Genomic DNA, 27,276 nt, shown 5'->3' on the forward strand with positions numbered 1-27,276 from the left:
TCCATCATCTTTGCCTTTTAATATAAGATTTGGTTTTATCATTTCTGAGTGTAACATATTTCTTCTAAAAATAGAGCTCTCTGCTTGTCTGAAACTTCTTAGCGTTCACTGGGAGGTGAAGGGGAATAAGGCTGACCGTAATTCTGGGGTGACGTTGCCAGTTTCATAGTCATAGATAAACTTTTCAAGGGATCCTGGATGCTCACAGCAAGGATGAGTTCATTTCAAATCCATGGTAGTGAAGAAGCATGACAAAGCGTTTCAAGGCCCCATCTGTGCCTGGTGTGGCCTCCTGAACACACCACTGACCAAAGGCAATCACAGCTCACAGGGCGCCAGACAGCAGCGGCCCTCTCCCAGGAGGCCTAGGAGACAGGATGACCCCGCACACATTTACCGGAAGACGACAGGGTGCTCTCCTAACACACGGCTTAAGAATGTGTACAAACACAGATGTAGGAATGCAGGGCCGAAGATGTTAAACTCTTGCCCCGGGCCAACGCAGACCTGGATTTAATATCATGGAACTTGCTGGGATTTTCTCACAATACAGATTAAGAGTCAGAATCTCCCCCACCCCTGAGGAAGAGCCTGGTTAGCTCCTGAATCCAAAGATGCCCTTGATGTATCCAGTGAGGCCACTCTTGGTCTTCTGTTCCAACTTGTCCTCAAGGGGTGGGAAAGCCACATGGTTGAGGGCCAGGTCAAAGAACAAAGGCTTGCAAGGGATGGGCTGGAAGCCTGGTGGGAAGTGCACAAGGTTGGCTTGCTTGGTGACAAGGGAAGGGTCCAGGCAGAATGTCTCAAACCGTTCAACCAGAGGCTGGAAGTCAAATCAAAGAGACATATGTAGGCATCCGTCACAGAACACCCTTGGTGAACATTTCCTGAGTGCCGACTGCCTGGTTCAGAGCTTTACAGGCGCCATCTCACTCAATCACTCAATCCTGACAGCCTCCTACGAGGAGCGGCTACCACGTCCCTGTCTTGCAGTCAGAGTCACTGAAACCCTGAGAGGCTAAGAGACGGGCAGGCTAGGACTGGGGTACAGGTCTGTCGGCCATGTTCCGAGTTAGAGCTCTTACCCACAGGTGCTACTCTGTACAGTACAGGTTCCTCAACCCTCTTCTTCCCAGGGATGATCTGACATCTAGGAAGCTTTATGCAGGAAGCTTTGAGGTTGGGTAAGAGAAGGGAGAGAGGTGGGGGTTTCCTTAGAAATTTAGGGTCCACTGCTCTACAATGAGCTTGCCTTTCTAGTTTGTTACTAATCCTGCTTTGTAATCCTCAAAAACTACAGCCCAGACTTACCTTATTGTCCTTGACTTGGGAAGAGGAGGTCTCTGTTTGATGAGCATCGTTTCCATCTGGAAGTTTCACAGGGATTCAGTAAGAACAATGATTTATAATAGCTCACTACTCACAAATGAGGCCTATCACACAGGTGGCCCCTACATCCCAAAAGTAAAAGGAGCCAGTACGTGGGGAAGCCAGTCCTGTCTCCTGCTGAGAAGTGGTGGAGATAAACAGATCAATCCCAGATCCAACGCTGTCGGCCCAGTGAAGCCAGCACAGTTGCATGAGGACAGTAAAAGGGAGAAGGGCCAGTGTAACAGCGCATCTCGAAATGCTTCTACACGATCTGATGCCCAGCTGGCCCAAGTAAAGGCCAGGAAAAAGAAACATCTTACAGATGAACCGAGACAACCCTTTCAACCTTAAAACAGTAGTGTGGGGTGTGGGAGAGAAGGGCAGTGGCAGGAAGGGAAGTCTGGGGATACAAAGGCCAGGCAGGGGGCTCACCAAGGATGGCCGCGGCCTGCAGGGAGCACTTCTCTGACCGCACTTGAGTGATGAGCTCTTGCACGTCAGGTAGGTCCTGTAAGATTCAGAAAACGTGTACTCCCGAGTCAGGGCCAGGTCAGAGCACACCAACCTAACCTGAGTTAAGCGACCCCACTGGTATTTTCATAGGACTTTAGACTTTCTAAATGGTTCTCCCTATTAGAATAAAACAAAACTAAAAGTGCTAGCCTGGTTCAAATGGGAAAAGCTATGCCACGGCTTAAGTAATAATGCCTGGAAATAAAGATGATGTTGATAATATTAATAAATTTATCATACACTAAAACAGTGTGCCAGGCATTATTCTAGGCAGGTTACATAATCACTAGCTTAACCTTCTCAATAATCCTGAGGCAGTTTGCACTCCCATTTTACAGATGAGAAAACGGAAGCATGGAGAGGTTAGGCAATGTGCTGGCCATGCCCCCAAGTGGCAGCGGGCTGGGGTAAAGGGCTGGGCCATCTCGCTCAAGGGCCTTCGTCGTTACATCCCACTGCTTCAGCGAGGGCGATGAATTTTCCCGGCCTCAGTCTCTTGCTTGGCATATTGGGAATGACCCGAGAAGGTCTGGATACCACAGAACCCTTCCCGCCTCCATTCTCTGACACGTCCCCCACAAAGCAATTCAGCACGTGAAATCAGGGCCACACTGGTTTGCACCGTGTCCCAAGATGATATTCCACAGTGGCGACGCTGCCACGCCTGTCACCCCCACCTGCCCACATCCCTCTGCTCTTTCCTAACTCTGCCTTTGCATGGGATCTCTTTTACTTCTTCTGCATCCATAGGTGGGCTCCTGCATGCCAGTCTGTGGCTGCAACAAAACTACAAGCACTCTGAAGGCAGAGAGCTCTTCTCCACCCCTCTGAGCATGCACGGGATCCAGCAGCTCCAACGCTGGCGTGACTCCATCAACAACAGGAACCTTTGCTTGCTTTTCTAAGTGGTCTCTACTTGTCAAATATATATGGATTCCTTAGACCAGCTGATGTTGCAACAAGTTCTATATCATCACAGTAGGCCACAAGCTTAAGAAGCTAGTCGTCATTCAATAATCAGTAAAGCACCAGGCGTGGTGGCTCACGCCTGTAATCCTAGCACTTTGGGAGGCTGAGGTCAGAGGATCACTTGAGGTCAGGAGTTTGAGACCAGCCTGGCCAACATGGTGAAACTGTCTCTACTAAAAATATAAAAATAAGCTGGGCTTGGTGGCACATGTCTATAGTCCCAGCTACTTGGGAGGCTGAGATAAGAGAATCGCTTGAACCTGGGAGGCAGAAGTTGCAGTGAGCCGAGATCGTGCCACTGCACTCTAGCCTGGTAGACAGAGCGATACTCCATCTTAAAAAAAAAAAAAAAAAAAGTAAAGCAAAGCAAGCCTTCCACAGCTGCGCTTTGTTTATTTATTTTGAGATGGAGTCTTGCTTTGTCACTCAGGCTGGAGTGCAGTGGCGTGATCTCGGCTCACTGCAACCTCCGCCTCCCAGGTTCAAGTGATTCTCCTGCCTCAGCTTCCCGAGTAGCTGGGATTACAGGTGTGCACCACCACACCTGGCTAATGTTTTGTATTTTTGTAGACACAGGGTTTTGCCATGTTCCCCAGGCTGGTCTTGATTTCCTTACCTTAAGTGATCTGCCCACCTCAGCTTCCCAAACTGCTGGGATTATAGGCGTGAAGCACCGCGCCCGGCCCTGGGGCTGTTCTTTAGATCAAGCATTTCCTTAGCTTTAATGGACCCCCAAATGGCCTGGGGATTTTGTTAAAATGCAGTTACTGGCCAGCATGGTGGCTCATGCCTCCAATCCCAAGGTTTTGGGAGGGAGAGGCAGGAGGACTGCTTGAGGCCAGGAGTTCAAGACCTGCCTGGGCAACATAGTGAGACCCCCCCATCTCTACAAAAAAATAAAAATTGGCCTGGCATGGTGGCTCATGTCTGTAGTCCCAGCTACTCAGGAGGCTGAGGTGGGAGGGTAACTTGAGCCCGGGAGTTCAAGGCTGCAGTGAGCTATGATGGTGCCACTGCATTCCAGCCTGGGTGACAGAGCGAGACCCTGTCGAAAGAAAGAAAAAAAAAACCAAACAAGCAGAAGGTCCCAGGTGGGAGCTGACAGGCTGCATTCCTAGCCAGGCCCCCGCTGCTGCTGCTGGTCTCGCACAGGCCCTGCAGGATGGCTTCACCAGTGCTTCTCACTTTGTTGCATGTCAGAATCACTAGGGCCTTTCAAGGTCCCAATGCCCACTTCAGACCCCTCACACTAATTAGAACCGCAATCTCTAGGGTGCGACCCAGACATCTACCTTGAAAACAATCTTCCTAAGAGATTTCAACGTGTAGTCAAGTCTGAGAGCAGTACTTCAGGTTTTCCTGTGGTTTCTTTTAAATCAGAAAAATGCCTTCCCTTCTTCATACCTAAATCCTCCTTAGGGCTGGAGCACAGCCATGAGTGACACAGTCTGCAGCTCCTGGGCAGTCAGGGCCATACCAGGTCCCATGGGCAGCTAGGGAGGACCAGCCTGAGGTGGAGCCCAGCTGTTGTACCCTCGCAGCTCCTCCACAGCTGACTCCATAACCTGCCAGGGCTTGCAAACAAGGAGAGGCCAACGTCTCACCTTTAGGCTGTTCTTGAAGGCGCCAGCATCAGAATTTACTTCGTTTGCATATTTCAGGACTCTATCATACAGGACAAGGGCTTCGCTCCACTTCTTCACCAGCACATAGGACTGAGCAATGAAAAAACACCTGATGGGGAGGGGAAAAGAGCCACAATATTCTAAAGCAGCAATTACCCAAGACCAAGGCTTTCCTTGCAGTTAAGGCAAAATTTTACATTTGGTAACAGGTTTCTTAACGTGGGATCACTGCATGGGAGCTCCCTTCATGGGAAGTGTTCAGATTTGTAGGCTACCCTGCAGAGATGCTTCCCAGCAGTCAGAGATGCCCAGGTAGGCCCAACAGTGAGCCATGGTTTTTTACTGACTGACTGACCCTGCAGAGGAGAAACAGATCCCAACAGGAGCATGGTGAGGCCAGGCCAGGAAGGAAGGAAGAATGCTGCCCGGCTCAAACAGAAATCCCACCCCGATCCACACACCCAAGTCGCAATCATTCATCTCTGCTCATCGCTTTCCAAACACAGAACCCACAGAAGGTTCTTTCTGAGTCAAATTCCTCTCCTGGGCTCAGCAGACACTAAGCGCTGCTGGTCCCTGAGAGGACAGAAGGGGCCATGGAGTGAAGATGGGGCACGCTGGAATACCAGAGCACACTGGCGTGTGAGGGCCAGAAGAGGAAGGGCAAGAATGCATGGGGCTCTGCCTTCCATCCTGGCTGGGCCCCATTGTGCTACCCAGCCTACTTCCAAGTTACAAATGACACAAGTCATTCAAGAAACTGAGTTTAGGCTGGGCACGGTGGCTCACACCTGTAATCCCAGCGCTTTGGGAGGCCGAGGTGGGTGAATCACCCGAGGTCAGGACTTCGAGACCAGCCTGATCAACATGGAGAAACCCCATCTCTACTAAAAATATATAAAAAAATTAGCCGGGTGTGGTGGCGCATGCCTGTAATCTCAGCTACTCAGGAGACTGAGGCAGAAGAATCGCTTGGACCCAGGAGGTGGAGGTTGTGGTGAGCCGACATGGTGTCAATGCACTCCAGCCTGGGCAACAAGAGTGAAACTCCGTCTCAAAAAAAAAAAAAAAAGAAACCGAGCTTAGCTTTATCCCGAGTTAGTTCAAGTTCCTTGAACTGGCCACTCTGGTTCCACTAACTAACACCCTTTCAATGCATGCCCCTTTTCCCCTGGGAGGGAGGAGGAAAGTAGAGGAAGACAAGTTTTCTTTTTTGAGATGGAGTTTCACTCTTGTCGCCCAGGCTGGAGTGCAATGGTGCAATCTTGGCTCACCGCAACCTCTGCCTCTCGGGTTCAAGCTACTCTCCTTCCTCAGCCTCCCGAGTAGCTGGGATTACAGGCACGCACCACCACGCCTGGCTAATTTTTTTTTTTTTTTTTTCCGAGATGGAGTCTTGCTGTCTCCCAGGCTGGAGTGCAGTGGCATGATCTCGGCTCACTGCAAGCTCCATCTCCCGGGTTCACGTCATTCTCCTGCCTCAGCCTCCCGCGTAGCTGGGACTACAGGCGCCCACCAGCATGCCCGGCTATTTTTTATATTTTTAGTAGAGACGGGCTTTCGCCATGTTAGCCAGGATGGTCTTGATCTCCTGACCTTGTGATCCGCCCGCCTCGGCCTCCCAAAGTGCTGGGATTACAGGCGTGAGCCACCGCGCCCGGCTAATTTTGTATTTTTAATGGAGATGGAGATTCTCCATGTTGGTCAGGCTGGTCCCAAACTCCCGACCACAGGTGACCCACCCACTTCGGCCTCCCAAAGTTCTGGGATTACAAGTGTGAGCCAACGCGCCCAGCGAGGAAGCCAACTTTAACACGTGTGCTCCACTCCCCCTGACCTGGCCAGACGGCAGACATCATCACTGGCCACTACTGGCCACAGCCTTTAGAAACTCCCCTTGAATATGCTGGGCTGACCTTCCTGTGATCACAGGCAAGGTAACACATACACTCAAGGCCAACGATTCCAACTGTTATGGGCTGGGTCATGCTCCCAATGCTTACAGAACCTGGGAGGCAGAGGAAAACTCTGCCTATCCCATGGGACGTTACCTGTAAGCTTTGAACACCAGAGTCTTGAGGCCTATCTCTTTCTGGAAGGCTTTGTCTTCCTCTAAACCAGGAAGCTGGAGCAATTCCACCAGATTCTGTACAACAGATGCAACAAGAAAATTCATGAAGAGAAGATCTTAGATTGAATTTTTGACAGAAGACCTTGTAAGAACGGGTAAGGGTGAGGAAAAAAAAGCCCGAGGTCAATACAATGGGGAAAAGCCTGTGAAGTGACCTGGCAGCAGCCACACCTGGTGTCACCTCCATTCCCCTCTCTGATCTTGGAAACATATTTGTCCTTTACAACTCAACTCTTAGCTCACCCGCCTTCAGAGACTTGGCCCATCTCAGCTGGAAGGGATCTGTTCCAGCTCTGAGCTTTTATTTTGCTTAGCATCTACTCAGATGCCTTGACTGTGTGTCTCACAGTCCTACTGACTGACAAACTCCCTGGGGGCCAAGATGGCATGGACTCAGGTCTCAGATGCTCTGTGGCACCTGGGAGCATCTTATACAGGTGAAGTGCTCAGTGATGACCTGGGGTCACTATTCTCTACAGATCAACATGTCTGAGAGGTAGTGGCTCACAGACTGCACAACTGGTGTAAGACCTTTGTCTTTTCCCAGCTACTAACAGGTCCTGCTTGTCACAGTCCTTTTGTGATGCAAAGTTAAGTCATTTTGTGCCTGACACAGGCAAAGGAAAACGACAGGCCCTTGCCTTCCTGGTCCTCAAGGGTCACCTGTAAGATGATGTCATAGAGCCGGATCAGGTCCTGGGGCCGGGGGGAGCGCTTGCTGTCATCCTCTGGCTGCTGCTGCAGCAGAGCCCTCTGCAGACCTTTGGCCATGTTCTCATTACGCTTGATTGCCGTTGACAGCTTGATGTAAGTCAGGTAGCTGGAATGCACCATAAGTCAACTCAAGTTATACTCAGAGAAGCAGAGGAACTGGGAGGAGGACTGGACTATGAGTTGGGGCTGACCCAGAGGAAGTGGGGGGCTGGTGGGGGCGTGGCCACAGCAGGGCCATTTGGCCTGGACTTCAAGGGACCCTCCATTTGGCTACTATCCAGTGGCAAGTTTGCAGGGGACCCGTTTGGGATCTTATCACAAAATTTGATTTTTAGCTTGATTTATACCTTCTGCATCCTTTTTCAAGAACCACACAGTGGAGGAAACAAACAAACACACAAACACACAGAGTGGGATCCCAGCAACTCATGAGGCAGGAGATTGCTTGAGCCTGGGTATTCAAGGCAGCAGTGAGCTATGATCACACCACTGCACTCTAGCCGGAGCAAGATAGCAAAACCTTGACTCTAAAATTAAAAAAAAAAAGGGGGGGCCAGGCGCGGTGGCTCAAGCCTGTAATCCCAGAACTTTGGGAGGCCGAGACGGGCGGATCACGAGGCCAGGAGATCGAGACCATACTGGCTAACACGGTGAAACCCCGTCTCTACTAAAAAAAATACAAAAAATTAGCCGGGCAAGGTGGCGGGCGCCTGTAGTCCCAGCTACTTGGGAGGCTGAAGCAGGAGAATGGCATGAACCCGGGAGGTGGAGCTTGCAGTGAGCCGAGATCACGCCACTGCACTCCAGCCTGGGCGACAGAGCAAGACTCTGTCTCAAAAAAAAAAAAAAAAAAAAAAAGGTGGGGGCAGGGGGCCGGGCGCGGTGGCTCAGGCCTGTGATCCCAGCACTTTGGGAGGCTGCAGCAGGCAGGTCAGGAGATCAAGACCATCCTGGCTAACACGGTGAAACCCCATCTATACCAAAAGTACAAAAAATTAGCCGGGCGTGGTGGCGGGCACCTGTAGTCCCAGCTACTTGGGAGGCTGAAGCAGGAGAATGGCGTGAACTCGGGAGGCGGAGCTTGCAGTGAGCTGAGATCGCGTCACTGCACTCCAGTCTGGGCGACAGAGCGAGATTCCATCTCAAAAAAAAGAAAAAAGAAAAAGAAAAATTGGCCAGGTATGGTGGCTCATGCCTCTGGTCCCAGCTACTCAGGAGGCTGAGGTGGGAGGATCACCTGAGCCTGGGAGACAAAGGTTGCAGTGAGCCAAGATTGCGCCACTGCACTCCAGCCTGGGTGACAGAGTGAGACCTTGTCTCAAATGAAAAAAAAAAAAAAAAAAAAGACATGGGCCATGGATGGCGAGCCAGTTTCTGGAGCAAGGACTACTTCCCTGACTAGCTCACACTACAAGGCCAGTGTCCTCCCACTGCAGCTGTGCCTACTCATCTGAGGGCCTTCTCTGCTCAGAAAATACCAAGGTACAATCGCTTGGGGTGGTTATGCATACTAACCATGTGTATAAACTGCAGAGACTATTTTAACTGTACCACCTGGCAAGTCCTTTTAAGATTTGGGGCTAAAAACATGTTAACTGTTTAAACTCTGTTTAAGCAGCACTTCTGTCCCTAGAGTCCCATCCCACTCCAACAGATCGGAGGCCACAGCTTAGATAGGATACAAAAGATGCTGTGGGCAGAGGACACCAGCACAGCTGAGGTCAAGGGCTCCAAAATGAGCATAAGATCCAGGGACTGTCAAGTTCTGAGCACTGACCCATTGGTCTCTTCTCTGCTCGGCTTCCAGAACAACAGCAGCCTGGTATATCCCAGATATCTGAACAGTGCAACAGAAACCCTACAAGATTCTCGAGTTGGAGTCCTTGGTGGAAGGGCAGAGCCAGACACCAAAAGATGAGCCTCATGTGTATATGCAAAGCTTGCATCTGACAAGCCACACCCTTCAACAGGAGTGGGATGACCAAGGATCACTAGACATTTAATTAAGGAAAGCCTCTACCAAGAAGAGGCCAGAACCAAGAGGGAAAAATAAGCAAGCAGGAGAAACCACACTTTGCAGTGAGAAGAACTTCAAAAAATGATTATTAATAACCCCAGAAACATAAGGGAAGGCTGTGCAGTTGTGAAATTAGAATGAGACACTCTATCTTTAAAAATAACATTCAGCTGGGCACGGTAGCTCATGTCTATAATCCCAGCACTTTGGGAGGCTGAGGCAGGCGGATTACTTGAGGTCAGGAGTTCAAGACCAGCCTGGCCAACATGGCAAAACCCCGTCTCTACAAAAAAATACAAAAATTAGCCAGGCATGGTAGCATGCGCCTGTAATCCCAGCTATTAGGGAGGCTGAGTCAGGAGAATGGCTTGAATCTGGGAGGCAGAGGTCGCAGTAAGCCGAGATCACGCCACTGCACTCCAGCTTGGGCAACAGAGCGAGACTCCATCTCAAAAAAAAAAAAAAAAAAAAAGCCAGGCGCAGTGGCTAAAAATTAGCTGGGCGTGGTGGTGTGCGCCTATTATCCCAGCTACTCAGGAGGCTGAGACAGGAGAATTGCTTGAACCCAGGAGGCGGAGGTTGTGGAGTCACACCTTTGCACTCCAGCCTGAGCGACAAGAGTGAAACTGTCTCAAAAATCAAAAACAAAACATTCCGAGAACATAAAGGAGCTCTTAGATGGTGTCAGCAATGTTAGGTGGGGGTTAGGAAGGGTCAAGGCAGGGAGAAGCAGAGTGGAAGAGTGAGACAGGGTTAATGGTGGAAAGGTACAAAATGATGAAATCCCAAATCTGCACGTTATTTAGAGATACTGAGGTAAATCCCACAGAAATGTGTTAAACGAATTAAAAGTGGATGCTTCTGAGAAACAGGAGAGGTCATGAGATGGATTTTCCTAAAAAGCTTTGCAGAAACCAGACTCAAAACAAAGAAATATTATACACAAAATGATATGGGAATTTAGATACAGCTTTCCAAAGTTTTATTGAAATACAGAAGCTGGGCCGGGCATGGGGCTCATGCCTGTATTCCCAAAACTTTGGGAGGCCAAGGCAGGCAGACTGCTTGAGTCCAGGAGTTCAAGACCAGCCTGAACATGCTGAAAACCTGTCTCTACAAAAAATACAAAAAGTTAGTTGGGCATGGTGGCACACATAGTTCCAGCTACTTGGGAGGCTGAGGTGGGAGGACCGCTTGAGCCCAGAAGGTTGAGGCTGCGATAAGCTGTGACTGTACCACTGCACTCCAGCCTGGGCAACAGAGAAAGATCCTGTCTTGGGGGGGAAAAAAAAGCAGCCTGATTCCTGATTCATCAGTTTACCCCAAAGCTGGCCTCTGACCTAACTGAAATTCATGGTGTGACACCAGCTATACCTTCAGGTGGGAAAATGAATCCACGGGCAAGGGGGCTTCAAAATTTCAAAAGTCTCCTAAGCCTTGTTGAATGTTTCAAAGGGTCTTTTCAAGGTTAGGAAGTTAGACTAACTCCTGATTCTTTGTGGCTGTTAACTACAAACACATCACTTAACCTCCTGGAACCTCACCTTTCTCATTGGCTGTTGAAACAGACAACATTTAAGGGCCATTCTTGCTGAGTCCTCTGGTAGGACATTTCGTGTGAATTTGACATTCACATAAAATAAAACTCCTAAGATGAAGTTTAAGGGTAATGAAGGGAGTTTTTGTGGTTTTGCTCTTATAGGAATATGGAGAGGGGCAGGGGAATGGCTAAGAATATTGTCAGGCTCACCATATAAATTACAAGCAGTGACTAAGAATCACAATTTCAAGGTCAGATGGAAGAGAGAATCTGATGGGAAGTGGAGTTTTCCCAAGAATCTTCTCCCTGTCCATTCCAAAAATATGTCACTCTTCCTCTCTTCTGTAAAACAAAATGAATCATCTTTTAAAAAAATGAAACTTGCTGGGCACGGTAGCTCACGCCTGCAATCCCAGGACTTTGGGAGGCTGAGGCAGGCGGATCATGAGGTCAGGAGTTCAAGACCAGCCTGGCCAACATGGTGAAACCCTGTCTCTACTAAAAATACAAAAAATTAGCTGAGCATGGTGGCGTGTGCCTGTAATCTCAGCTACTTGGGAGGCTGTGGCAGGAGAATTGCTTGAATCAGGACTTGGGAGGTTGAGGTTGCAGTGAGCTGAGATCACGCCACTGCATTCCAGGCTGGGCTACAGAGCAAGACTCCATCTCAAAAAAAAAGAAAGAAACTTGACGAGGTGATTTTACTTTATTCATTTGAGACAGGGTCTCACTCTGTTGTTCAGGCTGGAGTGGAGTAGCAGGGTCATGGCTCACTGTAGGCTAGATCTTATGGGCTCAAGCAATTCTCCCACCAAAGCCTCCCAAGTAGCTGGGACTTACGGGCATATACTCGGGCATAAAATTTTTTTTTTTTTTTTTTTTTTTTTTTTTTGCAGAGATGGGGTTTCATCCAGGCTGGTCTTGAATGCCTGAACTCAAGTAGTCCACCTGCCTTGGCTGCCTAAAGTGCTGGGACGATGTGACTTTAAAATATAAATGATGAAAGAAGAAAGGAACAAGAAGAGTCAAGAGACCCCTGAGGACAAACCTGGCGAGGAGAACTTGCTCTATCAGATGTTGAGATTGGCACAAAGTTATAATGCACTGTGCTGGTCCAAGTACAGACAAATCAATGGAGCAGAAGGGTCCAGAGAAAGAACACACATGGAGAAAATGGGACACATGCCTGGCAGGGCTGGCGCTGCAGATCAGCGGGGAGACGATGGAGTAGTCAATAAATCATACTAGAACAACCTATTGTCTTTATGGAAGAAAGTGAAGCAGATCCTGACCTTACACAAAAATAAACTCTGGATGGAGTTAAACTTGAGTTGAAATTAAACTTCAATGTGAAATGGACAACCGTAACACATTCAAAACACAGAGACCAACTTCTAGAGTTTGGCGCTGGGAAGGAGAGCAGTTAGCTCTAGGAGTGGAAGGAAATGAGGAAAGGGCCGCAGGGAGCTTCAAACACTGGTTGTGTTCTTGTTTTTGTTTTTTTGAGAATTTGGAGTCAGGGCCGTATCAGGCTGGAATGCAGTGACATGACCATGATCATGGCTGACTGGAGCCTTGAACTGCCCAGGCTCAGGGGATCCTCCCACCCAAGCCTCTGGAGTATCTAAGACCACAGGTGTGCACCATCACACCCAGCTAATTCAAACTCTTGAGCTCAAGCAATCCATTTATCTCAACCTCCCAAAGTATTGGGATTACAGGCGTGAGCCACTGTGCCTGGCTGTGTTCTAGTTAAGCTATGTAAAAATCTTAAATTAGGCACATAAAATGTAAATATAGCATATATATTCATTTGATACAATGGACATACATGCATTAGCATTTTTACGCATTAAGAAATTATAAATGTAAGCCAGGTGCAGTGGTTCACGCCTGTAATCCCAGCACTGTGGGAGGCTGAGACAGGAAGATTGCTTGAGTCCAGGAGTTTGAGACCGGCCTGGGCAACATGGCAAAATCCCATCTCTACAAAAAAAAAAATTAGCCAGGTGTAGTGGGGCATGCCTGTAGTCCCAGCTACTCAGTGGGAGGCTAAGGTGAGAAGACTGATTGAGCCTGGGCCATTGAGACTGCAGTGAGCTGAGATCACATCACTGCACTCCAGCCTGGGTGAGAGAGCTAGACCCTGTCTCAAAAAAAAAAAAACAAAAAAACAAAAAAAGAAATTATAAATGTAAGTATACATAAATATTACATACACTCTTTTGTTCAAATGGTATTTTAACAATATTAAAAAGTAGAAAAATTAAAATAACCCTTACCTATGCAAGTATTGAAGATTAGACACCTTCCCCGACTCTCCTTCAAGGATGTAATCTCTCTGTTTCTGCAGAAAGTGAAAAAGGCAAAAAGTAAAGCAACCGATGCTGTCGCTCTGACCACCTCATGCAATGGTGGGGTCTCCAAAGTGCCCTGAACATAGACACAGACTCTAGTAAGACAGGAGTCCTCAAATATCAAAGATCTACTACTTGACATAATCGAGAACAACAGTGGCACTCAAATTGCCACTGGCATCTAAACACTGACCTCAAATAAGATAATTGAGAGTAACGGCCAGATGAGACTTCCTGTCCACCCCTCCCAGTGCCTAACCCCAAAGCATTAAAATCAGACATTCCACAGTCCACGGCTCTGTGTGAAGATCTATGCCACAGATACCAGTTCCACTCCTTGTGCTGTCAGAGCCTGCCTTCTGTGGCTGGCTGAATAATGTACCCCAGAGATGTCTACATGCTAGCCTCCGTGGAATCTGTGAAGATGTTACCATATATGGTAAAAGAGACTCTACGGATGTGATTAAGGATCTCTGAATTATCTGGGTGGGCCCAATGTAATCCCAGGGTCCTGAGAAGAGGGAGGCAGATGGGTCAGAGCTGGAGATGATGAAGGAATGGAAGCAGAGGGGAGAGGAGCTAATCACTTTGAAGCACAAATGGAGAGCCACAAGCCAAGGACTACAGGCAGCTGCTAGAAGCCAGGAGATGTATTCTTGGGAATACTGGAAAAGGATTCCCCTAGGGCTTCTAATGGAACACAGCCCTGTGAACCCACTACATTTCTGACCTCTAGAAGCATAAGATAATACATTTGTATCATCTTAAGCCATTAAGTTTGTGGTAATATGATTGTAGCAACAGGAAATGAATGAGCCTTTGCTGCACCACATTCCTTACATTCTGTGAGGTGTCTCCCAACTGCTATGCATTCAAGGTGAGTGACAGTGACAGGGGCTAGGACTCTGTAGGCACCTCTGTTAAGTCGATGAAGGAAGCACAATACATAAAGGCAGCCTAACGGGGCAAGGAAGCAGGTGACTCCTTAGAGAAAGCAGTGATTCAAAACAAAGTTTATACTCAAGGCTTTGTGGCAGATGCTGAAAAAAAAAATAGTTGCAAGGCAACACTTGAAGTTATTGTTGTTTAATGGGTTCAGAGTTTCAGTTTTCCAAAATGCAGAGAGTTCTGGAGATGGACTGGTGGTGATGGTTGGTTATACATTATAAATACATTTACTTACCACTGAACCGTATACTTAAAAATGGTTAAGGTGGTATTTTTTTTTTTTTTTTTTTTTTGAGACAGAGTCTCGCTCTGTCGCCCAGGCTGGAGTGCAGTGGCCGCATCTCAGCTCACTGCAAGCTCCGCCTCCCAGGTCTACGCCATTCTCCTGCCTCAGCCTCCCGAGTAGCTGGGACTACAGGCGCCCGCCACCTCGCCCGGCTAGTTTTTTGTATTTTTTTTTTTTTTTTTTTTTTTTTTTGAGACGGAGTCTCGCTCTGTCGCCCAGACTGGAGTGCAGTGGCCGGATCTCAGCTCACTGCAAGCTCCGCCTCCCGGGTTTACACTATTCTCCTGCCTCAGCCTCCCGAGTAGCTGGGACTACAGGCGCCAGCCACCTCGCCCGGCTAGTTTTTTTGTATTTTTTAGTAGAGACGGGGTTTCACCGTGTTAGCCAGGATGGTCTCAATCTCCTGACCTCGTGATCCGCCCGTCTCGGCCTCCCAAAGTGCTGGGATTACAGGCTTGAGCCACCGCGCCCGGCCAGTTTTTTGTATTTTTTAGTAGAGACGGGGTTTCACCATGTTAGCCAGGCTGGTCTCGATCTCCTGACCTTGTGATCCGCCCGTCTCGGCCTCCTAAAGTGCTGGGATTACAGGCTTGAGCCACCGCGCCCGGCCCAGGTGGTATGTTTTATGTTTAACACTTTTTTACCACAATAAAAGTAAGTTTTTATGAACAGGTAATACTTAACTATCAAAACTTTTTTTTTTTTTTTTTTTTTTGAGACGGAGTCTCGCTCTGTCACCCAGGCTGGAGTGCAGTGGCCGGATCTCAGCTCACTGCAAGCTCCGCCTCCCGGGTTCACGCCATTCTCCTGCCTCAGCCTCCCGAGTAGCTGGGACTACAGGCGCCTGCCACCTCGCCCGGCTAAGTTTTTTTTGTATTTTTAGTAGAGACGGGGTTTCACTGTGTTAGCCAGGATGGTCTCGATCTCCTGACCTCGTGATCCGCCCGTCTCGGCCTCCCAAAGTGCTGGGATTACAGGCTTGAGCCACCGCGCCCGGCCTTTAACTATCAAAACTTATAGCTGCAAGTATCAGATAATTAGAATCTGCAGAGATCTCTGTGGGCTAGGATGGTGCAGGCATACGCTTTTCAGAAATGGCAAGCTATGAGCTGGACCTTGAAAAACAGATGAGGTTTGGACAAGTGAAGAGTGGCAGGAAAGATTAACCAAGTGAGGAGGGAGGGGAATGAGAACAGTGTAACACACTGGGTGGGAAAAGCATTACTGAGATGTCCGTAAGTGGAACAGCTTGAGGGAGAGGACTCAGAAGGATGTAGTGAAGTACAAGGCTGGGAACAGACTGGGGAAGGTTTGTACGCCAGCTCAAGTCTGAACTGAGAGATCAGTGGTCTCTAAGTAGGGCACATAAAACCCAGGGAGTCTGAGTATGAAAAGAAAATTAGAATTTCTATTTCTATTTATCTCATTCAAAAAAGTCCTTATTTTAATGCATTTTATATATGACAAATTAGTCAAATAATAAGGTATATAATTTATAAATAAATGCATCAGTGGTGCAGGCTCAACGCTGCCTATGGGGTTTATCAGGATAAAAGTTTGGAGGCCACTGCTCAATCCCTACAGGAAATCACTGGGCTTTTTAAAATTAGACAGGGAAACTAGATTTAGAAAGATTCCATTTGTGTTTCACAAAAGAAAGGCCTGGAGAAGAGAACCAGGACCAAGACAGAAGAAGCAATTAGGAGACCTTTGCGGTTGCCTAGGCACAAGAGAAAAGGCTAATAGAAACAGGCGAATCAACAATAGGCATGAGGCCCTGCAAATGGAGAAGAAAGTGGGCTGGGTGACAGGGACAAAAGAGACAAATACATCTAAGGTTTTCAGCCTAGATGCCTGAATGAATCACAGGGACAGTGTTTTCAGAAAAAGGAAGGCACTGGAGAAGTCCACCTGGAGACAGAATTTGAGGCCACAGGCTTCATAGGCCATACAGGAAACCACTAGGAGGAACAGGGGAGGGAGGGATTAATTTCTCAGTGTAATGGAGCCCAGAAGCCTTTATTTGTCCCGACAACCACACCTCAAAAAAAAAAAACAAAACCGAAACAGTGGCCAAGAGAACAGTGCACTCAGAGCACTGGGGTCCACCTGAGAAGGGGACACAGGCTGACCTGGACCCCTGCCCAGAGCAAGGGCCAGGGCTCAGCTGAGGGTCCTACCTGATCCGGCTTGAGCTCCTCCCGAACCACCTGGATGGCGTCCCGACACTCACTGAGCATGGATTCAAACAGGCGCTCCTTGGTTTCTTCGCTTTCGGCCTAAACAAGGGCAGATCAAAGTAAGAGACCTTCCTTTGAGCAAACCATAGTCATCTAATGGGAGGAGAGCAAAATCGCACCTGGAGTCCCCCGACCACACACTCACTCACGCATTCCACACCAGACATCATTTTAATTGTTATTATTCTCTACCATATAATGTTTTCTTATAGCCTTAGTCATTATTCATATGGAAAGGGGAGTTTTATTTTTAAAAGTAAACATGCTGAAAAAGCTGTCTGCATAACTGATCTGAGACTTAGCAAAGGCTTTATGTCTCTTCCTAGCATAGCTTCCTGCTACTTCCCTGCAGCGCTTCGCCCTCTGCGCAGCACCTGGCACCCCTTGAGGGGCCTTACAGACTGGCCTTGGGGCACTCTACACTGAAGCACAGCACATCAGAACTTCATTTATCTTCCTTCCAGAACAAACTGCCAAGCTCTACTGTATGCCAACACAATTACCTTTCACAAATGTAACCCAACTCAAAGACTGTTTCTCTTAGGTCCAAGCAAGTAATAAAAATGACTAATCAATACCCACCAAAAAGACAGTTCTCGGCCAGGTGCAGTGGCTCACGCCTGTAATCCCAGCACTTTGGGAGGCCGAGACGGGCGGATCAGGAGAAGTCAGGAGATCGAGACTATCCTGGCTAACATGGTGAAACCCCATCTCTAGTAAAAATACAAAAAAAATTAGCCCAGTGCGGTGGCGGGCGCCTGTAGTCCCAGCTACATGGGAGGCTGAGGCAGGAGAATGGTGTGAACCCGGGGGCTGGAGCTTGCAGTGAGCACAGATCGCGCCACTGCACTCCAGCCTGGGTGACAGAGCCAGACTCCAGCTCAAAAAAAAAAAAAAAAAAAGTTCTAAATATCACACTAAGTTCTTTTTGCCACAGACATGCTGCACTCAGATATTCCACATGACTACTCTGAGAACAATTTTTAGGACAGACAAGGTTGACACGCATGAGATGACAGTCTTTGCATAAGTACTGGGCGTCACCTGTCTGCTACACAGCTGGGTAAGTGAGAAAGTGATTCACTACCTAAATACCTGCCAAGCCACATTATCATCCCAAAGAATCTAACCGAGCAAATAGAAATGGACAAAAGGCAGAAAGGAGATGAACCTGTGTGACTGGCAGACCCACTGTGAAATTAAAACATCAACATTCCATTATGATATTTGACTTCTCATAGAAATTAACGCTCAATCTGAAAAAATGTCTTAATATTCAACTGAGCTCTAAGAAAGCTCAAACGAAAACCCAGTACTGCCTACCCGTTTAAGAGATGGTTGGGACCGGGGTGGTGGGGGTGGGCGCTTCAAGAAAAACCTTTTGGCCGGGCGCGGTGGCTCACGCCTGTAATCCCAGCACTTTGGGAGGCCGAGGCGGGTGGATCACGAGGTCAGGAGATCGAGACCATCCTGGCTAACATGGTGAAACCCCGTCTCTACTAAAAATACAAAAAATTAGCCAGGCGTGGTGGCGGGCACCTGTAGTCCCAGCTACTCGGGAGGCTGAGGCAGGAGAATGGCGTGAACCCGGGAGGCGGAGCTTGCAGTGAGCCGAGATCGTGCCACTGCACTCCAGCCTGGGTGACAGAGTGAGACTCCGTCTCAAAAAAAAAGAAAAGAAAAACCTTTTTTCTTAAGAAAGCTTTTCTTAAAAGTTCTCTAAAGAATCTTTTTCTTCTCTTTTCTTAGTCTCCAGCGTGAAAAAAAAAAAAATCTTCCTTGTAACTTACCCAATATAAATCAAACATACTTTTCCACTTATAAGTTACTTGACTTTCCCAAGTTAGTTGTTCACTAACTTGGGAACGAACTGGGGCTCATTCATCCTATAAATCTAGTAAAGCAAACACAGCCACCATTCCCTCCTGGAACCACCAGAGCAGCACTGTCCAACAGAACTCTCTGCTGCTGGCAGTGTCCTCTACGTGCGCTCTCCAATGCACACCTGAGCACACGGAAGTTTTATTAATTTATCTTTTATTATTTTGTTTTTGAGACAGAGTCTTGCTCTGTTGCCCAGGCTGGAGTATAGTGCCATGATCTCAGCTCACTGTAACCACCGCCTCTGGGGTTCATGAGATCCTCCTGCCTCAGCCTCCCGAGTAGCTGGGACTACAGGTGCCCGCCACCACGCCTGGCTATTTCCCAATGGTCTAAATTCCTGACCTCATGTGATCCACCTGCATTGGCCTCCCAAAGTGCTGGAATTACAGGCATGAGCCACAGCGCCTCGCTGGAAGTTTTGTTAATTCAAATGTCAATAACCACATGTGTTGAGTGGCTATTGCACTGGACAATGCAGCACTGGAGCACAGACCTTATAGAATATTGCTGGCCGACCCCAGGTTGGCAAGATTCTTTAGAATCACTTCATCAACCTTTACTGGCCTAATTTTTCAAAGTACAAATCTGTGGAATGGTGCCGCCGTATAATGCTCAGCAATTGGAATAAGACATGTGAATCTAGAGGGCTTAAAAACTTGAGTACGACATGTGAATGGCGGGCGGTAGGAGGCAAGGGGAGGGAGAGTATTAGGACAAACACCTAATACATGCAGGGCTTAAAACCTAGATGATGGGTGGGTGGGTGCAGCAAACCACCATGGCACATGTATACCTGTGTAACAAACCTGCATGTTCTGCACATGTATCCCAGAACTTAAAAAAAAAAAAAAAAAACACGTGGACTTGGCACCGCTTAAGAAACACACATGGTGCCAGACGCAGTGGGAGGATTGCTTGAGTCTAGGAGTTCGAGACCAGCCTGGGCAACATGACAAAACCCCATCTCTACAAAAAATGCAAAAAAATTAGCCAGGTGTGGTGGTGCATGCCTGTGGTCCCAGCTATTCGGGAGGCTAAGGTGGGAGGTCCAACTGAGCCCAGGAGGTGGAGGTTGCAGTGAGCTGAGATTGTGCCACTGTACTCCGGCCTGGGTGACAGAGTGAGACCCTGTCTCAAAAAAACAAAAACAAAAACAAAATAGAAACACACATATACCACAGCCATGTTCTCAGCAGAAAGGATGAGCTACAGTGCCCATTTTAATTCCATGCAATCCAACAAACATGCCACCAACACACTTCTCAGATAGGTGGGGTTAAGTGGTTGGGGCAACAGGCATTCAAGAAAAGAGCAAACTTCGTCTTACCAGCTACACAGGATTTGCCTCTTTTCCTGTCGGTAGGGTACAGTTCACGTTTAAAACCTCCTGACTGCCGGCTGGGCGCGGTGGCTCAAGCCTGTAATCCCAGCACTTTGGGAGGCCGAAACGGGTGGATCACGAGGTCAGGAGATCGAGACCATCTTGGCTAACACGGTGAAACCCCGTCTCTACTAAAAAATACAAAAAACTAGCCGGGCGAGGTGGCGGGTGCCTGTAGTCCCAGCTACTCAGGAGGCTGAGGCAGGAGAACGGCGTGAACCCAGGAGGCGGAGCTTGCAGTGAGCTGAGATCCGTCCACTGCACTCCAGCCTGGGCCACACAGCGAGACTCTGTCTCAAAAAAAAAAAAAAAAAAACCTCCTGATTGCCATGTATTACTTCTGTTCCCTTTAACTAAGCCTCTACATCAAGATGCTAAAAGCAGCAAACTTCCCCACTGCTCCCACAAAGCTCTAAGTTCCCACTGGGAATTTTGCAAATATCTTAAAAAGCAATGAAGGAAAAAGTCGATTTGAGGGGCAGGACTTAAGTCAGTTGTGTTTTTCTTAAGACTCCCACACTGCAATGACTCAGACCACTAATCTCTGAAGGAGAAGCTTTCATGATTCTTCCTGGGCAGGGCAAAATGTCCCCAAACAGGAAGCCTTCAATATATTTTGCTATTTACACTTTTATTCTATCAATCTATATTCGAGGCTAAGATGATTCCTGAAAGGACGGTGGAATAAGAAACTCATCTCAACATGCAGAGGCAGGATTCCTGGCCACCTGTACGCTGACCTTCTCCACCAGCCACTGGACCAACCAGAATGTGCTCTTAAACACAAGTGGCAAACTCCCTGCACAAAAATTTGTGGTCTGACTAGACCTTTTCCCGGGTGTGCCTATGACAGAGAGAAATCTTAAGCCCAGAAGTAATATGTTACTGGTTAGTCCAAATGAATCAATCAATCCTAAGTAAACTTTTACAAAACTTGAAACCTTCAGGATGGGCTTTTCTGCAGTCTCAGGTTCTCTCCTTAGGCTCAGTTTCAAAGTTGACTGGTGCGGAGGAAACTGAGCTAGGCTGTGGTGTGTCCTGAGATACAGACCTCCTGCTTTAAAATGCACATTCTCAGATTGTTTTCACTTGTCTATGGAAATTGCTGGAAGGTGGTAGTATGACTAAGAGACACACAAGGCAAGTCTGACCACATTCCCAACCACGCCCCTACTATGGGCACAAGAATCAAACCTTACCCAGCCCAGTGAGGTTTAGGAAAAAACACATGGAAATCTGGTAAAGAAGAAAACAAATCTCACATGAGAATATACAAATATACATAAATATATATTTTTTTTTCTTAAGAAAAAGATAAATGATCTCTCTTCTACTCAAAAATTAAAATATTAACCACAACTTGAGGATATGAATCACCAAGCCTAGGCTGGGCGTTGTGGCTCACACCTGTAATCCCAGCACTTTGGGAGGCTGAGGCAGGCATATCACCTGAGGTCAGGAGTTCGAGACCAGCCTGGCCAACATGGTGAAACCCTGTCTCTACTAAAAATACAAAAAATTAGCCAAGCGTGGTGGTGGGCGCTTGTAATCCCAGCTACTTGGGAGACTGAGGCAGGAGACTGCTTGAACCCGGGAGGTGGAAGTTGCAGTGAGCCAAGATTGTGCCACTGCACTTCAGCTTAGGCAACAAGAGCAAAACTCTGTCTCAAAAATAAAAAAAGAATCACCAAGCCTGCAATATTTAAAATCTGTCCTCCCTGCAGAAAGAGCTATCTAAAAATAACCTCTCAATGCAACTAGTGACAAATCAGGAGTGATCAAGCATTAAAGAAAACAAAATAGGCCGGGCACGGTGGCTCACGCCTATAATCCCAGCACTTTGGGAGGCCAAGGCGGGCGGATCACAAAGTGAGGAGTTCGAGACCAGCTTGGCCAACATGGCGAAACCCCGTCTCTACTAAAAATACAGAAGTTAGCAAGGTGTGGTGGTGCATGCCTGTAATCCCAGCTACTCGGGAGGCTGAGGCAGGAGAATCGCTTGAACCTGGGAGGTGGAGGTTGCAGTGAGCCTAGATCATGCCATTGCATTCCAGCCTGGGTGACAGGGTGAGACTCTGTCTCAAAAAAAAAAAAAAAAAAAGAAAAAAAAAAAATAGCAATCCCAGCACTTTAGGAGGCCAAGGCGGGAGGATTACTTGAGACCAGGAGTTTGAGACCAGCCTAGGCCACATAGTAAGAAGCCTATCACTACAAAAAATTAAAAATTAGGCCAGGTGCAGAGGCTCATGCCTATAGTTCTAGCACTTTGGAGGCTGAGGCAGGAGGACTGCTTGAGCCTGCATTTGGGACCAGCCTGGGCAACACAGTGAGACCCCCATCTCTACAAAAAATAACAGCCGGGCGCGGTGGCTCAAGCCTGTAATCCCAGCACTTTGGGAGGCCGAGACGGGCGGATCACGAGGTCAGGAGATCAAGATCGTCCTGGCTAACCCGGTGAAACCCCGTCTCTACTAAAAAATACAAAAAACTAGCCGTGCGAGGTGGCGAGCGCCTGTAGTCCCAGCTACTCGGGAGGCTGAGGCAGGAGAATGGCGTAAACCCGGGAGGCGAAGCTTGCAGTGAGCTGAGATCCGGCCACTGCACTCCAGCCCAGGCCACAGAGCAAGACTCCATCTCAAAAAAAAAAAAAAAAAAAAAAAATTAATTAGGACAGGCATTGTGTCTCACAACTATAATTCCAGCACTTTGGAGGCTGAGGCAGGAGGATTGCTTGAGCCCAGGAGTTTGAGACCAGCCTGGGCAACAAGGAGAGATCCTGTCTCTACAAAAAATTTAACACTTAGCTGGGTGTGGTGGCAAGTGTCAGTGTCCCAGCTACTTGGGAGGCTGAGGCAGGAGGATTGCTTAAGCCTGGGAAGTCAAGGCTGTAGTGAGTCATGCCTGCCTCACCATACTCCAGCCTTGGTGACAAAGTAAGATCCTGTCTCTTAAAAAAAAAAAAAAAAAAAAAAGGAAGAAAGAGAAAGAAAAATAGAGATAAAGTATAAAGACAATACTAAGGGCCAGGTGCGGTGGCTCATGCCTGTAATCCCAGCACTTTAGGAGGCTGAGGCAGGTGAATCACCTGAAGTCGGGAGTTCAAGACCAGCCTGACCAACATGGAGAAACCCCATCTCTACTAAAAATACAAAATTAGGCCAGGTGCAGTGGCTCATGCCCGTAATCCCAACACTTTGGGAGGCCAAGGAGGGCAGATCACAAAGTCAGGAGTTCAAGACCAGCCTGGCCAACATGATGAAACTCCGTCTCTACTAAAAATACAAAAAATTAGCTGGGCATGGTGGCAGGCACCTGTAATCCCAGCTACTTCAGAGGCTGAGGCAAGAGAATCGCTTGAACCCAGGACGTGGAGGATGCAGTGAGCTGAGATTGCACTGTTGCACTCCAGCCTGGGCAACAGAGCAAGACTCCGTCTCAAAAAAGAAAAAAAAAATTAGCTGGGCGTGGTGGCGGGTGCCTGTAATCCCAGCTACTCGGGAGGCTGAGGCAGCAGAATCACTTGAACCCAAGAGGCAGAGGTTGCGGTGAGCTGAGAGCAATCATGCCATTGCACTCCAGCCTGGGCAACAAGAGCAAAACTCTGTCTCAAAAAAAAAGATAATACTAAGGATGTCAATACTTAAAGCTTGGCTACAGAGACTAAGGATTTTGCAACTGGACTTTGGCAGCTGATTAACTTTGAGCTCAAGTCTTTTCAGTCTAATATTTTATCTCCCTGTATTATTTCTTCCTTCCAGACTTTTCAGTAAATTGCTGTTTTGGTATTTAAATATCATAAAAACCTCTACAGGAAAGCAATAACCTGGGACTACCAAATTTTTGCATTCCAGTTCCTAGAAGGAGGTAAAATATCAGTACCAGCTAGCTTAAGAGACACTAAAATTATACCCAAAATATAGACAAGAAACTCAACTTCGGCCGGGCGTGGTGGCTCAAGCCTGTAATCCCAGCACTTTGGGAGGCCGAGACGGGCGGATCACGAGGTCAGGAGATCGAGACCATCCTGGCTAATATGGTGAAACCCCGTCTCTACTAAAAATACAAAAACTAGCCGGGCGAGGTGGTGGGCGCCTTTAGTCCCAGCTACTCGGGAGGCTGAGGCAGGAGAATGGCGTAAACCCGGGAGGCGGAGCTTGCAGTGAGCTGAGATCTGGCCACTGCACTCCAGCCTGGGCGACAAAGCGAGACTCCGTCTCAAAAAAAAAAAAAAAAAAAAAAAAGAAACTCAACTTCAAAAATAAATAAATAAATAAATAATCCAATTAAAAACAGGCAAATAGGCCAGGCGTGGTGACTCACACCTGTAATCCCAGCACTTTGGGGCACCGAGGCGGGCAGATCACAAAAAATCAGCTGGGTGTGGTGGTGGGCGCCTGTAGTCCCAGCTACTCGGGAGGCTGAGGCAGGAGAATGGCATGAACCCGGGAGGCAGAGCTTACAGTAAGCCAAGATTGCACCACTGCACTCCAGCCTGGGCGACAGAGCAAGACTTGTCTTTAAAAAAAAAAAAAAAAATGTGTATTTAAACTTTAAGCGTTATTAACTTTTTTTCTTTTCCTTTTTTTTTTGGAGACAGAGTTGCACGCTATTACCCAGGCTGCAGCACAGTGGCGTGATTTCAGCTCATTGCAGCCTCAAGTGATCCTCTTGCCTCAGCCTCTGAGTAGCTGGGACTACAGGTGAATGCCACCAGGCTCGGCTAAATTTTCTGGTATTTTTTTTTGTAGAGATGGGGTTTCACCATGATGCCCAGGCTGGTCTCCAACTGCTGAGCTCAAGTGATCTGCCCGCCTCTGCCTCTCAAAGCACTAGGATTACAGGCATGAGCCACCATGCCAGCAGTAACTTCTCAAAATTACTTAATAAATGCTAGCTTTTCCTGTTCTTTATTTGGTACGTGTCTGTAGCCCCGCTCTGAAAGAGCCCTCATTTAACTTGCCCCTATGGATCTCTCTCCCCCAACTCCTCTTCAAGTCAGAATTCCTGCCCCACTGTCTCTGCTGTCTGGCACTGAACTGAGGACTGAAGTGGTTTCTTTCTTCCAGCATTGATCACTTTAAAACCAAAGCATTAACCCAATCACATAATCTAAATAGTTGCTACCAGAGCCCTTGTCCAGAGGAGGTAGCACCATACAACAGTGCCAATAGAACGGTCTCAAGAAAAGCCTTTCAGTTTAAGGAAAAATTGACTTTATAGTACTGTTCAGGTCTTCTGTCCTTTAAGCAAATAAAAGGGATATGAGAGAGGCAATATGAAACACAGACAAGGACACACATCAACTCGTCAGCTGTTGAAAGCTGCCTCCAACCCAAAGTAGCCATTCTGGAGCAAGTTGCTGAAAAGTTTAGATGCTTAGGCCAGTTCATCAACACATTAACAAAACATCGCCCCCCCCAACCCATATACACATTATTCAGGGTGCAAAAGATTACTATGAAGTCTTAGGAAATGCCACTGTTCCCTGATGAGGGAATAGACTGTCAGCAGCCTGCTTTTTTAAAGATATCCTTTAACTTATGTGGAAAAGAAGCTCTAGGCCGGGCGCGGTGGCTCAAGCCTGTAATCCCAGCACTTTGGGAGGCGGATCACGGGGTCACAAGATCGAGACCATCCTGGCTAACATGGTGAAACCCTGTCTCTACTAAAAAATACAAAAAACTAGCCGGGCGAGGTGGCGGGCGCCTGTAGTCCCAGCTACTCGGGAGGCTGAGGCAGGAGAATGGCGTGAACCCGGGAGGCGGAGCTTGCAGTGAGCTGAGATCCGGCCACTGCACTCCAGCCTGGGCGACAGAGTGAGACTCCGTCTCAAAAAAAATAAATAAATAAATAAATAAATAAAAGAAAGAAAGAAAGAAAGAAAGAAAGAAGCTCTAAAAAGTGCCGCCATCGCTGTCTACCTCATACAAAGGTCACCAGGATGTCTTATCTTTTAGGATGCATTTGGTTGTTCACACCCACAAACAAGTAACTATGTCAGTAGGCAGTATCAAGTGATACAGCTTTGCGCGAATTTTACATGTACACCACACACAAAACAAGACATTCTGGTTTAACCAGGCTATCCTGCAAAGCCCCAGGACTAAGAGGTGAACCCTTTAGGGCTAGGAGGTTATGAAAACATGTCAGAGAGACTTGAGGAACATTCCTCTATAAACTCAGTTTTCTTTTTTTTTTTTTTTTTTTTTTTTTTTGAGACGAAGTCTCACGCTGTTGCCCAGGATGGAGTGCAGTGGCGCGATGTCGGCTCACTGCAAGCTCCGCCTCCTGGGTTCACGCCATTCTCCTGCCTCAGCCTCCTGAGTAGCTAGGACTACAGGCGCCCGCCACCGCGCCCGGCTAATTTTTTGTATTTTTAGTAGAGACGGGGTTTCACTGTGGTCTCGATCTCCTGACCTTGTGATCCGCCCGCCTCGGCCTCCCAAAGTGCTGGGATTACAGGCTTGAGCCACCGCGCCCGGCCAATAAACTCAGTTTTCAAAATAATTTTATTAAATAAGGCACATCTCCGGACTTACCAAATCCCAAACGGCATTAAATGTTTGTTTTGTTAGAACTGAATACCAACGAGCCACTACATCTTAAACACACAGGACAACCTTCAGACACATACAGAAGACAGCACAGCAAGTTCCTCCTCACCTGGACAATAGCGGCTTCATTATCAGCCAGTCCCAATAAGAAAATGCGCACTTTGTCAATCTTCACTGGAACCGTTCTCCCTCTCCACTCCACTTCACTCATGGTAGCTGCCTGTTTGGCTCGAGTCTGAGTGATCAAAGCCTGAAAAGCAGTTTGAAAAAGTTAAAGCTTTAACCGGGGATATAAGTGATGGAGGTGAAAATAAGCGGAATCTATTTGTCTCTTTGCATAACCAACATATTATACCCCATATAAAGTAGAGTATATACCAATTTCATTTTTTTGAGACAGAGTCTTGCTCTGTCACCCAGGCTGGAGTGCAGTGGCGCAATATAGGCTTACTGCAACCTCCGCTTCCCAGGTTCAAGGAATTCTTGTGCCTTAGCCTCCTGAGAAGCTAGAACTATAGGCACATGCCACCATGCCCAACTAATTTTTGTATTTTTAGTAGAGACAGGATTTCGCCACGTTGGCCAGGTCAGTCTCAAACTCCTGGCCTCAAGTGATCCACCTGCCTCAGCCTCCCAAAGTGCTGGGATTACAAGCATGAGCCACTGTGCCCAGCCTTTTTTTTTTTTTTTTTTTGAGACGGAGTCTCACTCTGTCACCCAGGCTGGAGTGCAGTGGTACAATCTCA

At 47.7% G+C, this 27,276-nt stretch overlaps 1 protein-coding gene across 2 annotated transcripts in view; it reads right to left on the reverse strand.

Moving 5' to 3' along the window:
• The window catches only part of SRP68 (signal recognition particle 68), a 42,063-nt gene continuing 14,787 nt past the window's right edge, over window positions 1-27,276 (reverse strand). For both annotated transcript variants that reach the window (XM_005585025.5, XM_005585022.5), the window contains 9 exons: window positions 26,640-26,780; window positions 16,652-16,750; window positions 13,163-13,227; window positions 7,273-7,429; window positions 6,530-6,624; window positions 4,458-4,587; window positions 1,804-1,879; window positions 1,312-1,367; window positions 1-823 (listed from right to left, as the gene is read on the reverse strand). In XM_005585025.5, coding sequence (XP_005585082.1) covers window positions 596-823; window positions 1,312-1,367; window positions 1,804-1,879; window positions 4,458-4,587; window positions 6,530-6,624; window positions 7,273-7,429; window positions 13,163-13,227; window positions 16,652-16,750; window positions 26,640-26,780 — 1,047 coding nt within the window. In that variant the 3' untranslated portion in view covers window positions 1-595. The remainder of the gene's footprint in view (window positions 824-1,311; window positions 1,368-1,803; window positions 1,880-4,457; window positions 4,588-6,529; window positions 6,625-7,272; window positions 7,430-13,162; window positions 13,228-16,651; window positions 16,751-26,639; window positions 26,781-27,276) is intronic.

The sequence above is a fragment of the Macaca fascicularis genome, chromosome 16 (genome assembly GCF_037993035.2).
Source record: "Macaca fascicularis isolate 582-1 chromosome 16, T2T-MFA8v1.1".
NCBI classification, from domain to species: Eukaryota; Metazoa; Chordata; class Mammalia; order Primates; family Cercopithecidae; genus Macaca; species Macaca fascicularis.